The following is a 13,972-nucleotide window of genomic DNA, read 5'->3' as shown; positions in this document are numbered from 1 at the left end:
CTTAGTGATAAATCTATGCAAAATTGTGCACAGAAACTGAAAAAAAAATCAATTAATCAATCTAATTCATTGTGTGTTTAAGTAAACAAAATAGTTATAAAAAATACTATTATCTTCAGAGATATTTCACTCCCAAACAAAGCAGACTCAGTTTTGTCACCTTCTAGATACAACATCTGAATGTCTCAATTCATATACATATTATAAAAGAAATAGACATACAAAAAATAATAATTATATCTATAATAAATAATGTTCATAATTACTAGATGTTGATCTTACATCATTGAAAAATCTTTCAAGTCTTTGTTCTCTTGAGATCATATAGCAGTAGATGTAAATTAATTTCTTAATTTCTGTGTTACTATGAATGTATTATAAAAAAAAGTGGTTCTTAAATTAAAATAGCCAGTTTTTCTTTTCACAACAACTAAAATAACATGTTAAATAAAATAATTTAGATGAGAAAAAGTTAGATGTTAATAAAATAATAAGAAGAATAAATAAAACCTAAAAGAAAAACTCATTACATCAATATATTTATCTAAATTCATGAAATATGTCTTAAAGAGTTGATACTTTATTTTATTTTATATTTTTTATGGTTAAACATATTTTTTATTCATGTATTCTCCATCTCTTTATTTTAAAAATTGTTTAATTAGTTTTTTTAATTATTATTTATAACAAAAATGCTTATAACATTATCCACTAACAAAACTTTTGCATCTCATAATCAAGTCTTTGACACAAACCCTTTGAATAGGAATTTGAGTACAATGTTCAAGTGGCTCACACCAAGTCAACTAGAGACACATTATTGTCACTTTCATCTTCACAATAGTTGAGCATCTCAATCTAATGTCTTTGTCTTTCAACATAGTGTTTCACTTCTAAACTCCACATTGCTAGGTACATGTGATTCCACATAGTTAATGTTTCTCTTCCATTGATCCAAACATTTTGCAAAATAATTGAGAGCCATTTCCTTACACTGGTTTGACTTTTTAGTACAATAATTGAAAAGAAGTTGACACTCAATTTCACAATAATATATATTCTACAAAACTTATACTCATTCAATAACAAAAAGTGAAGTATTTTGCATTATTGAAATATTAAATGCATTTGTTTTTCCTTGAATATACAACACATATAAAACATTAAAATAATTTAAAATATCTAAGGATAGGGATGTGAGATTATAAAAATTAAAATGTGTGGTAATTCTAGTTAGAATATTTCCACATTATTATCATTAAAGAACTCAACTTTTCACCAACTTATTTATAATCAACAAAAATGTTCTTTTTAGAGTGAACTATTAGTAAAAGACAAATTTCATAATTAGTGTGATTTAGGTTTTATGATTGGAGGCTACCATCAACCAAATATACACTGAACTTTGTAAATCACAAGGAAACATAAAATAAAATAATATATATATATATATATATATATATATATATATATATATATATATATATATATATATATATATATATATATATATATATCAAATGGACCAGATGAATGGGCTTTATCGGGTATTATGTACCCGAATTAAACGCGTCCTAGCCACTTAATAAAAAGAGAGCGGCGCAGATTCCGGCATTGCCTCCCACATGTACTTCACACACAAACTACCTCTTTTTCTTCTTTTATCTTCTCACAGTTTTAAAAATTCATCCTCACTTTTTCCACGCATCATATTAGAGTGAACCAATTAGAGTCTCAGAATCACTCACTCCATCCTTCTGTAACCGTCACCAGAAAAGAAGGCTATGCCCACTAACGACGATTTTCAAGGTATTTTCTTTATTTTTTTAAATTTAATTCAATATTTGGAGACAAAGATTTCATTTCTTGCTCCCATGAATCTTTCTGTTGCTCTGGATGAGGGGGTGAGTTTTTGTAAAGAAATGTAGGGTTGAAGAGAAATGTGTTTTCTGATCAAGAGTGTTTGATCAATTAGGTTTCATCCATAGGTTTGAAGTAATAGTTTGTTAAAGAATGTAAACTTTGATAGGGTTCGGTGCAATTTGGTGTAACTCTTATGATGTTGGTTTCTTGATAGACGAAAGATTGAGTGAACATGGAATCAAAGGGGAATCAGAGCTGGCTTAGTTGTTACGCCATTTGTATGGATTGGGATATTACTTCCTGCTAACTATTTGCATGTGTTTTTCTATATGTTTCAGGCGTTTCAAATTGCTATGTGTTTAAGAGCCGATTGCAAGAGTATGCCCAGAAGGCCGGGCTGCCCACTCCTGTATATGAAACTATCAAGGAAGGGCCTTCTCATGAACCTTCTTTCAGGTCAACAGTGATAGTGAATGATGTTCGGTATGATTCTTTGCCTGGATTTTCCAATCGTAAGGCAGCAGAACAGTCCGCAGCCGAAGTTGCTTTGGTGGAGTTGGCCAAATCTAATGTTGTTAATCACTCCATCACCCAACCTGTTGTAAGTAGTCTTTTAACCTTATCAACTTTTTGTGGATCCCAATTGTGTATTTTCACATGCAGTATATGGTGCTACCATTATATAGGTTTCTGAAACCCTTTTTGACCCTTGAAACCATGTTGATTAGTTGTTGTTTTTTGTTTGTTTGTAAAGGGGTGCTTTTTCTCCCGTTTTCTAATGCAGTTAATGTTGTTTAGTTGTTGTTTTTTGTTTGTTTGTAAACGGGTGCTTTTTCTCCCGTTTTCTAATGCAGTTCATGTTGTTTAGTTGTTTTTTTGTTTGTTTGTTTGTAAAGGTATGCTTTTTCTCCCGTTTTCTAATGCAGTTTTTTGCTAGATGAAGTAACTAAAGTCCAATGTAGGTTGAACTCTCTTGAATCTAAGCCTCAATATGCCTTACAAGGGAATTGGTTGGGCCTAATGCATGTTTTTGAAACCTTTTTCCTCGACCATTTTGCAAAACACTTCCCTTTACACTTTTCAAATCTACTAATCTTATAGAATGTTCTATTCCTATTAATTTCACCACCAGCTTTCATTTTTACCTCATTAGTATGTTCTTATTTTTGTTAGATTGATTGTTATTGTGTGCTTAAACTATGATGTATTCGTAATTGTTTATCATGAATTTCTTTTAATCATGTTTAGTGTGCATTATTATATTTAAGATAGTAGTCATCCCACTTCCCACTATAGTGTTTTCAAAGTTTGCAACTACACACAACCATCCGAGACTGATAACCATTTTTAGTTAGAACATTTTTTGGCCAAGTATGACTTCACTTTGCAGATTATATTTTCACCCACCTAAATCATTATTTGATTCTTGGAAAATGTATGATTAGTAGTTATCTGATCTGACACTTTTAAGAGCTTTTAGCTCCGTTGCTCAATTTATCTTGGAGATTCGTGCTTGTTGTATTGTCTCTGAACATCTAGTACTTTTAGTTTCAGCATTTTGGTCTCCTTCACTGCCTCTGACCATATTAGTGGTGTTACTTCCAGCATGAAACAGGATTATGCAAAAATTTACTTCAGGAATATGCCCAGAAAATGAACTATGCAATGCCTATGTATCAGTGCAAAAAGGATGAAACACCTGGTCGAGCATCAGTATTTTCATGTACGGTGGACATTGGAGGTATACTCTATATTGGGGGAGCAGCAAAAACCAAGAAGGAAGCAGAGATTAAAGCTGCCAGAACTGCTTTATTAGCTATCCAGTCAAGTGCATCTCATGCTTCCCAAAACCAGGTTGGCCATCCACAGTTGACAGTCCTTCCATGCAGGAAAAGGGCAGCAGAAACTGTTTCGATAGCCGATGAGAATTCAAATCCCCCAAAGCCTAAGAAAGCACGGTTTAAAAGGAAATCTTCTAAGAGGAAAAATCCCAGAGATAAGTTAGGCCCAATTCATACTGAAAACGTGGGTATTGGAACAAATATTAATCATGAAGTAGAAACACAAGCAAGTGTTAATGGTGAATCAGGCCTGCAAGAAATGAAATCTGAAAAATTCACTTCAGAAGTCATGAAGAATTTAGAGGATGGAATATCATTTAATTATCCTGATAAAGAAGCATATGCTGTGGAGGGTTCTTTTGTTTTTGAAAATGGAAAGTCAGCAGAAATATATTCCAAGGAGAACAATCTTGGGACTGTTGTTACGGATCTCTCTTCAGTGTCTAATGGTGACATATTGGAAACAAGTGTGGAGATGAACAAACAGCTATACAACGGAGAAATGGTTTCAGACCATTGTGTTGTGGGGGGTTGAGGCTTAAAGTATTAAATTATTAGAATGCAAAGATTAAACTATTAGCACGGAAGATAAGATTCAAGCAATGCTGGTAATTTATTAATAGGAACCTTGAGGATTCCAACTGTTTTTCTTTGTTGGGTGTCACTCAATTAGGAAAGTAAAATATAGGATGTGATAATTCTCAAAGCATGTTGATAATTTTTATGAGTGATCTGATGAGGATGTGTAACACCATTTATTTATATTGTATTAGAATATTTGAGTTATGTTCCTTTTGTCCACGACACGGAGCCTGGATTTGGACGGGTTTGAGTTTATATGAAAAGTGCAGTTTCCTTTTGGAGTTTAACTCTAAATTTGAAATGTGTATAATAAAAGATTCATTCCATGTGTTGGTTGATGAAAACTCTTTAGTGTGTGTTCGGTACTTTTCATTCAACTAAAAATTATTCTGAATTTTAGTGTTAAGGTTTTAATATTATTTTATTTTTAAATTAAAAATTTAAATAAATTATGTATTACTTTAATTTTATTATTCTGTTTAGTAATTAATGTAAATGATTTAAAATGTCACATCGGAATGAAAGAGGAACAGACATTTCATCTGACGATTCAATGTCGGATTACATATCGGCCTTAACCACCCTCTCATATGAAAGGTCACGCGTCAGGATGTTAAGAAGATTGATATGTGATAGGTTTAAGCCATCGTTTTCTCTTTTTATCTGTGTTTTAATCTCAAATGAGTCGTTGTTTTTTTGTTTCAATTAGGTTTATAAATTTGTAAAAATGAGTCAATTAAGCTATTTTCTGTTAAATTATTACTGACGCCATCCAACTTTGTTTACTATTATATTATGTGAAATTTGTTATTTAACTTATGACGCTGTCCAACTTTGCTTATATGTTATATTATGTGAAATTTGTTATTTAACTTATTATTATATTTTGTATAAGTGTTATATGACGTGATCTTTATGTTATATTATTTAATTGTATGACACCTACTATTTTAAATGACCTATTAAACGATGTCGGTTCTGACGTTTGTTTGTGTAAAAGTGAAAACCTAATTAGTTCTTTCTTCCTGTTGTCGTTGCGACTCATTAATCCACCGTCATCTTCTTCCTGTTGTTGTTGCGACTCATTAATCCACCGTCATCGTCGCGTCGTTGATCCCCTTAGGCCCTGATTCCGGCAACCGTCGTCTCCTTGTTACTGGAGGTAGTCGCCCTCCTGGTGTTTCTCTCCTCTGTTCGTAGAATTGTCGAATCACATAGTTATGGGGAATACTGAATGACAGAATAAGCAGAAACCCCATAACCCCAATACCTTCCTATGTGATCTTGAATGTACACCAGAACGATAACTGCTGTCAGAGTCCCCAAACTTATGAAGAACACGAACCAATTGAAGAATTTTATCATCTGATTTTTCTCGATGCTATTGTCTCAGTGTACATGTCCTCTCTGGAGAAGGAGCCCCCAAACTTATGAAGAACACAAACCAGTTGAAGAATTTTATCATCTGATTTTTCTATATGTTGTTGTCTCAGTGTACATGTCCTCTCTGGAGAAGGAGCAGGTGCCCAATTTACTTATTAATTGTTGTAAACCTTCCAAGACTGAAAGTGAACAACAGCAGGAGCAACCAGCCACGAGCAAAGGCTGTCACTCCGTCGACGCCCCCATCTCCGGCGACGACCGAGGCGCAAAGAACGAAACCCTATTGATTTTCGCCGGCGGGGAGGAATCGACAGTGAAGAATCTGGAACCCTTGTTTTCAGTGATGGAGAAAGTGAACTACATGGGAGGGAGTGGGAAGGGGCAATTCACGAAATTGGCGAATCAGGTGACAATAGCGTCGACGATGGTGGGGCTGGTGGAGGGAATGGTGTATGCGCACAAGGCGGGGTTGGATGTAGGGTTGTACCTGGAGGCGATTTCCACCGGCGCGACCGGTTCGAAGTTGCTGGACTTGTACGGAAAAAGGATCTTAAAGAGAGATTTTGAAGCGGGGTTTGTTGGGGTTATTAAGGGATTGAAAACAAACAAATTTCTTTTTTTTCTTTTTCCTTGTCATTTTCCTTTTATTTTCTTAATGATTCTATCATTGTTGGTACTATAAATGGGTATAGTTTGATTTCCTGTGTAATTGGGCAGAGCGGTGTGATCTTCTTGCTGCCGGATTTATCGCGGGAAAGATGAGTGTGAGAGAGATAAGAACTTCAACCCATCAAACTGTAATAAAAAGCTGATTGGTGCAAGGTTTTTCGCCAAGGGTTTAGACAGTTGTACAAGACTTAATAACAAATTAAATAAAAAATTTCACATAATATAAGATGTATGCATATGTGTGTATCACGTCATCACAGTTAGATAGCGTCAGTGATAACTTAACGGAGATGGCTTAATTGATTCATTTTTACAAGTTTATGGTCTCGATTAAGATCGAAAAAAAAAACGATTATCCATTTCAGATTGACACACAAATACCATAAACAAACGAGGTTTTAAACCTACATGATAATATGTGAATCAATAAATTTAAATTTTAACAAACTTAAGTCATACATTTAAGGAAAAAATTCACTAAGAAAAAGGTGGTAGAAGGATTTATAAAAGAAACTGAGAAAGATCATAATGTGAGTAATGAATAATGTGAGTAATGAATAATGTGAGTAATGAATGTTTATCGGTTTTAATCAAGATTACTTGTTACTTATGATTTTTTAAAATTAAATATTTACCCTTTATTATGTAAATATTTAATGAATCACGTGTATGTTTTGACTCAATATTACTTTTAATTTAAAAAGTTTATTTAGATATTTTATTGAGTGTACGGTTTATAATTTATCATAATAAGTTATATATTAATCTCATACAAATTTAAGTATATTGAGATGACATAAAAAATAATGTAATAGCCAAATCATTATTTTGAATAATATTAATTTGTAGTAAATATTTAATATTTTTCTATTTTTTTATTATGTGTAAATAATAATAAAAATACTAGATGCTTTCCAGACATAAATTATGACTTTTTCTCTTAAAAATAAATAATATTTGAACTTTAATTTTATTAATATATTTAATAATTAATGTAAAATATGTAATTTTGATAATTTTTATTTTTACCACTCATTGTTTAACATGTATTGTGAAATAAATAGGTGTATTTGCATGTACCATTCAATCTAAGTAAACGAATGAAGATAAAATAATTCAATCCTTAAATACCTTGAGAGATAAAAAAATTCATTAAAATCTTTTATGTAAATTTTGTTCTTAAGAAAAATAAATTCTTCAAAGTTGTCAAATATGTTTCGTATTTTTAAATTAATGTATAATCTTATAAAATTAAAATATAAATAATATAACTAAAATGCAGAACAAAAAAAAATGACATTTTAAATTTTTACACCTTTCAATCTAAAAGTCTTTATAAATCACAAAACACTCTAGAAAATATAATTAAAATTTTTTAGGATAATTTAAAATATATTCTAAGATACATTTCTAAACAGCAATTTCTTTTATTTTCAATATATTTTTTTAAATTCATTTTCCAAAATAATAACAGAAAGGTCTTTGGTGTTTTCTGAGATATCTTAAACTCTAAAGTGAGATTTTTTTATGATTGGATTTCATAACTAAAGTTTAATTTCGAAATACATCTTGAAATTCTCATTTTTTATTTTATTTTTGTTCACAATATCAATACAAGATTCTTTTAATATATTCTGAATAATACTTTATGAGAGATTCAAAACATTATTTTGGAAATTACACAAACTCTAAACCCACCACTGGGTACAAGCCTCTATTACTAATTATTAATTATCAGAAAACAATGAGATCTGCCCAAACACTAGAACTCAAAACGACGGCGAAGGGCAGAGAAGTGTGAATTACGTTTGAGAATGCACGGTAGGCCTCGCAAAGCGCTGAAGCAAGAAGATGAAACTGTTTTATCAGCGAAGACTGAAAAGCTTCGTTCACTGCAAGCTCAGTTTCTTGCCAATCACCACAATCGCATGTTGCTTCTTCTTCCTTCGACTCTCTCTCTTTCTCTTTCTCTTCTCCTTCGATTAATTCAAATTGTGCAAATCTGGTTGATTGCAGATATAGCAAGGAAGCGCTAGATGTGAGTGCGAAGCTTCTAGAAGTTAATCCAGAGTGTTACACAGCTTGGAATTACAGAAAACTCGCGGTTCAACACCACCTCACTAACTCCGATTCCGATCCTCATTCTATCTTCCAAGGCGAGCTCAAACTCGTGCGTGTTCACTTTCACTTATTGCGGTTCAATTATTTGAATAAATAATTAGTTTAATTTTTTTTCCTGTGAATCGATTTGCTAGAGTTTGCTATTTTGTTTAAAATGCTTTAGGTGGAGATTGCGCTGAGGAAGAATTTCAAGTCTTACGGCGCGTGGCATCATAGAAAATGGGTGCTCAGCAAGGGGCATTCGTCCATCGACAACGAAATGCGCCTTCTGAATGGTTTTCAGAAGGCCGATCCTCGAAATTTCCACGCGTGGAATTACCGAAGGTTCAATACTGCTTTTCCTTTTGGTGTTCTCTTTTCAACCAGAGAAAGAAAATGATTCAATTTGAGAAATTTTTGTTTCTCTTGTTTGTTATTAGTAGTTGAAAATTTAATTCTGGCATTTTGAAGAAAAAAAAACACGTTTAAAGTGCAGTTTTGCGGAATAATTCTGTTTACCTCCTCCCGAATGCTAAACTAAACTGGTTATGTTGGTTTCCTTTTTTGCGTTGATATTACTTCCAGGTTTGTTACCGAACTGATGAAACGATCTGATGAGGATGAGTTGAAATACACGGAGGAAGTTATAGGAGCTAATTTCAGTAACTACTCTGCATGGCACAATCGTAGGTAGTTATAACTAGAGATTTACTCGTTCAAAGGGACATTCTTGTGCTTGCTGGCTGTGTGCTTTTTCTGTATGGAGCCAATTATTTAATTACATGAATTACATAAGTGTGTTTTTCAGAACTTTTGAATTGACATCGGACTGTTTTGCTTGTGTTTGTATGCTTATCTGAAAAGGCATGAAATTGAATGTCAGGAATAAAATTGTATCTTCGTCTTGTACATCTTTGTCTACATATATTTGTTTTGTTCTTAGGTTATGTCCTTGAAATAAGCATTGGCATTTAACAACTCTACATAATTAAATGTTTTCCATGTGAGCCTTCGAGGTGCACTTTTGATATCTATGCTTGATCAATTGTGACCAAGAAAATGGTTTGATTTCATGTCAATAAGAACCAATTAGCTGCTAATTTGAAGCATTCTACAAGATTCTCCTGTAAGTGAAAAAAACTGAAAGCATATCATTGGATGCGTGTACTTCAAAAAATTAGCCCTTTTGTTGCTTGATATTGTTACATGCCACGTTCTATCGAAATATGAAACTGTCCTTTTTCCTTAAACGATCATCATGATGCAATGACTTTCATCATTCCAGAGATATTTTGACATTGTAGGAAAAAGTTTGTGTATCTGTATGCACTAAGTACTAATACTGCTCTTGCCCTTCATAAGTGGGAAACCCTTTTTTCCATTGAAGGCTTTTGCATAGTGTTTATTTGAACCAACTCCTTTCTTTAGGACTTTATTTCAAGGTTAAAATTTTACTTGTCTTGATCAACCAAATTTATTAATCTAAATAAAAAGGCTGAGAAAGGTGTATCAACTAATTTTACTAATGTATATTGCATTTGGAATTTTTCAGTGTGCTTTTATCTAATTTGCTGAAAAGAAAGGCTGAGAGATATTTCCCGAAAGAAAAATTTTTGGAAGAGGAGTTTGAACATGTTCACAATGCTATTTTTACTGATCCAGATGATCAGAGTGGCTGGTTTTATCATCTTTGGCTTATTGATCAAACCGTGAAAACTGATGCTCCTCTTCTTGTTTCGTCTTGGCCATCCCATGGATCTAGTATAACACTAATTGGGGACAACAGCCTTCAAGGTTGTCATTTGTCTCTTCTGAACGGTACACTATCAGACACTGCAACTCTACCGGTCATTCTTAATTTCAATCTAGCTGTAGAAGGAATAAACTCATCCACAGTGTCTATTAAATCTGAACTTTTAGAGGAGGAACTTGTTTGGAAACCACTTTCCATGAGCAATTCGAATACTGCTAAAGTTTGGGTTGTATATCTAAACCTTGGAAATATGGAGCTTCAATCGTCAAAAACCTATTCGGTAGATATCTGCATTGGACATTCTGAGGGTATTGTATCTTCTAATGAAAATCATTATGGTGATCCTTCCCAAATTTCCTTTAAAGTGTTTGTACAGACTGCATCTATTAAACATTCTGAAGGACAGGGTGGGAAAAGGACTACATGGAAGAATACAAATTTCCATAAAATTGATCATTTTCAGGAGTCAGATCCCATTCTTTCTGCCGTTCAAAATCACCATATTCCAACAACTTCCAATTGGCACGCTGAGGAAATTGGGGAAGAAATAACTCAATTTCGGGACTTATTGTCAGAGTATGATTGGTAAGGTTTATTTATTAAATAGATAAATTTATGATTTGAAATCCCACATTGGATGTTTTATTCCCATGTTTTTGTCTCTGTTTAATTCTAAGATAATGTGTACCCTTTTCTTTTTAGTAAAATTGGAAAGCTTACACTTGCAAGACTTTTGACTGCTCTTGATTTGTTATCATCTCAACATGAGGGAAGAATATCTAACACTGAAGAAGTTCTTCAACTTTACACCGATCTGATTAAGTTGGATCCAACACATTCTCTATACTACAAAGACGAGCATAGTCTAATATCAATACAGCAGGTAATTTACTTTTCTTCAGAATTAGTTATCTATCATAACATGATCTCATTGGACTTTCACTGCTGTTGATAAAGATGTCAAATACTCTTGTGAATATCTACCTTTCATATATGTATTTGTGTTTTACTGAAAATGTTTTCCACTATGGAGAAAAATCAGTTGACTGGAGAAAAGGCATTTAGAAAATACAAGATTTTTTTTTTAATGCTGGTTTTCTTACAAAATCGTGCTAGACTTTTGAAGCTTTTATCTAGCCATGCTGGTGTATTTTTATATTTACTTTAACTTTACAATTGTCCAATTGTCTGTTTCTTCCACAATACATCATTTTCTCGTTTTATGTTTTGATGATTCTGCAGATAACTTCAACTAGGGACTCTTTACTACCATACTGCCACTACTATAGAGATGAAACAGAAACAATCACTGGTTATATTTGTCTACGATTACAAAACCTATCATTGTCACGGCTGGGATCCATTGAGAATTTATTGTGGGTGCAAATGCTAGACCTTAGCCACAACGAACTTCAATCCATTGAAGGTAAAACTCGTGTATCTTGTAAATTTATTGTAGCTTAGTTTTTCTATATGTTCAAATACAACAAGAACCTATCCATATTCCTTCTTAGTGGGGTCAACAACATGTATTCTAGCACACAATTGTGCTTAATTAAACTGTATAAAATTACGCTCTTCTATTTTCTCTTTAACTTACTCAACAAGATGCTTTACGTGTATTAGCAAACCACTAGGCATCATGTTTCTATCCATGTTTCCCAGGCCAATGGAGCATAAACTATAATCCTTTTGAATCTATATAGCTTAAGCAGACTATTGATGTCAATAGTTTAATAAAATTTAATTAATTAATATTAATGATTTAGATGTTATTTTTGTTTCTCGCAATATAGAATTACTTAGTTTTATATAAAAAAAAAAATAATTTCCAAGTTCTTATGCAGCAGAATTCAATCATGAAAGGTTGTCTCTAGCTTAGGCTGTATCCTTGGCAAATCACTTTTGGAAAATTTTGCTTTTGACGTATCTAAAATTCAAATAAATATCATGCTGAATCTTTTTGACAGGATTGGAGGCAATGCAACTTCTATCTTGCTTAAATCTGAGTCATAATAAAATTGGTAGCTTTACTGCTTTGGGGCCTCTCAGATTGGTTAAGTCACTTAAAGTGCTAAATATTTCACATAATGAGTTGGGTTGTCACTCGGTTGACACAACGAGATACTTATGCCCGTCTCCTCTATCTCACACTGAAGAATTTGCATGGGACCGTTTTGAAATCCTCACTGGCAATGTTAGCGCCACAAAATTCTGGGAAGCTTTCTTGATTTTTGGAAGCTTGGCACTGACAGAATTAAACATAATAGGGAATGCAGTAGCCGATGAAAACTTCAGGTCATTTCTGGTCAAAGTTTTACCAACGCTCAAGTGGCTAGATGACGAAGAACTATCTTGACCAATCTTGGCTTTTATGGATGCGTTTTATCTTACTGGTATAATGTGAAGATTTTGCATTTGGTCCTTGTTGGCATCAGGTGCTACACTACTAGTGACATTTTTACTGTCTATACAAATGTCGAATGACTTCTTGGGTAAGTAGTACAAGCTCCTTGTTCAAATCTCTGCTTCGCCATAGTCGGGAAGAAGATGCAGTTTATACGATCCTTAAGCATGTATATGACCGGTGATATTAGGCTTGCATTTCTCTATTTATATAATTTTTTATGCCAAGATAGGAAGGTGTGGTCCGTCCTTGTGAAGGACGAAGTATCATTTGTGTATCAATCTCGCGTTGCTTTCATCTTAAACTTTTATTTTGAACATTGTATTAAAGAACGTTTTTTGGGACTTGCTGCCTCGCTTTGATACGAGTAAATTGATTTAGTTATAGACGAAAAGACAGGTTGCGAATCAGTAGAAAAAATGATTGAAGAGGTTTTAAAACATTTTGGAAATTGAAGTTGCATTAAAAATAATTGTTACCTACACCCTCCTAACTTTTAAAATACACTTACCTTTATTAGAGGTTTCCGGAATAAACATTCGAGAATATATTTATTGGAAAAGTTTGCTTTTGAATTGGAATGATTTTGACTTCTAGAAATATGTTCCTGTTTCATAATGACTATTCCGAAAAACTTTCGAAACAACCTTTCGGAATACCCTTCGAAAACCAATCCAGAAAGCATATTTCAGAACAAACTTTTTATGTTCTGGAAATCCTTGCAAAAAGCAATCTGGAATGTCCTCGCCTTTCTTCTTTCCATTTCTAGCTCTTTCAACTGTATTGTGGTTCAATCATGGATAATGCTATGTTGCACACTTAATCTCAAATTATGTATAATTATGTTCCTCTCCTATCTGAATTATTGGTTTACTTTATCTTTAACATGTTTACTTTTCTATTATCTATAACGCATTTAATTCAAGTCCACTAATACGTAAATTAAAACCGACTGTTATTAATTATGTGCGTGCAAACACATGCTGGCGACTTAATCAGAAATCGTTTTATATACTCGTGCTGAATATTCAAAATTAATCACAAATATATCAAAACTTAGTATTTGTTAAAGTTGATTTCTAAATAAAATAGTTTTTCTTCAATTGAAAATTAATCGATTGGTACTTGGAGAGAAGAATCTTCGTATCTTTTAGGTTCTACTTATCGTGATTAAAACCTGTAAAATAAATCCTCAAAAACAGCTAAAAAAGGGCTCCGGTTTGATAGAGTTTCTATATATTATGATTATTGACGAGGATTTAGGGCCGTTCTTGCTTTTACATCCGAAGAAGGTTGGTTGTTCTTGCAGTTGAGGAACATGCATAAAAGCTCGATTGACGACATGCTAAAGAAGTGATCCATGTAAAAACAGAG

General features: G+C 33.0%; 2 protein-coding genes and 1 pseudogene across 2 annotated transcripts; all 3 read left to right on the top strand.

Moving 5' to 3' along the window:
• The first annotated feature begins 1,594 nt into the window (after positions 1–1,594).
• Positions 1,595–4,573, top strand: HYL1 (dsRNA-binding domain-like superfamily protein). The gene is made up of 3 exons (XM_047310678.2): positions 1,595–1,809; positions 2,202–2,464; positions 3,469–4,573. The coding sequence occupies exons 1-3, from the start codon at positions 1,785–1,787 to the stop codon at positions 4,237–4,239; spliced, it is 1,059 nt and encodes a 352-aa protein (XP_047166634.1). The 5' UTR covers positions 1,595–1,784; the 3' UTR covers positions 4,240–4,573.
• A 1,211-nt stretch (positions 4,574–5,784) lies between these two features.
• On the top strand, positions 5,785–6,431 carry LOC124835706 (putative 3-hydroxyisobutyrate dehydrogenase-like 1, mitochondrial pseudogene; annotated as a pseudogene).
• Positions 6,432–8,036: 1,605 nt separating this feature from the next.
• On the top strand, positions 8,037–12,942 carry RGTA1 (RAB geranylgeranyl transferase alpha subunit 1). The gene is made up of 8 exons (XM_047310667.2): positions 8,037–8,268; positions 8,355–8,508; positions 8,623–8,783; positions 9,024–9,128; positions 9,991–10,776; positions 10,894–11,074; positions 11,434–11,617; positions 12,162–12,942. Exons 1-8 carry the CDS (start codon positions 8,153–8,155, stop codon positions 12,548–12,550), a joined length of 2,076 nt encoding a protein of 691 aa, XP_047166623.1. The 5' UTR covers positions 8,037–8,152; the 3' UTR covers positions 12,551–12,942.
• The last annotated feature ends 1,030 nt before the right edge of the window (positions 12,943–13,972 follow it).

This window comes from Vigna umbellata, chromosome 2 (genome assembly GCF_029865625.1).
Source record: "Vigna umbellata cultivar VRB3 chromosome 2, Vumbellata_1.0, whole genome shotgun sequence".
Lineage (NCBI taxonomy): Eukaryota > Viridiplantae > Streptophyta > Magnoliopsida > Fabales > Fabaceae > Vigna > Vigna umbellata.
The sequence above is the reverse complement of the archived record's forward strand: the minus strand, read 5'-3'. Positions and strand labels throughout refer to the sequence as shown.

Bases quoted from the DNA above. Each gene is read 5' to 3' on its own strand.
- HYL1 (XM_047310678.2), top strand. From the start codon at position 1,785: ATGCCCACTAACGACGATTTTCAAG. The intron at 1,810-2,201 runs GTATTTTCTTTA...TATATGTTTCAG, and splicing joins CACTAACGACGATTTTCAAG to GCGTTTCAAATTGCTATGTG. The intron at 2,465-3,468 runs GTAAGTAGTCTT...TGTTACTTCCAG, and splicing joins ACTCCATCACCCAACCTGTT to CATGAAACAGGATTATGCAA.
- RGTA1 (XM_047310667.2), top strand. From the start codon at position 8,153: ATGCACGGTAGGCCTCGCAAAGCGCTGAAGCAAGAAGATGAAACTGTT. The intron at 8,509-8,622 runs GTGCGTGTTCAC...AAAATGCTTTAG, and splicing joins TCCAAGGCGAGCTCAAACTC to GTGGAGATTGCGCTGAGGAA. The intron at 11,075-11,433 runs GTAATTTACTTT...ATGATTCTGCAG, and splicing joins GTCTAATATCAATACAGCAG to ATAACTTCAACTAGGGACTC.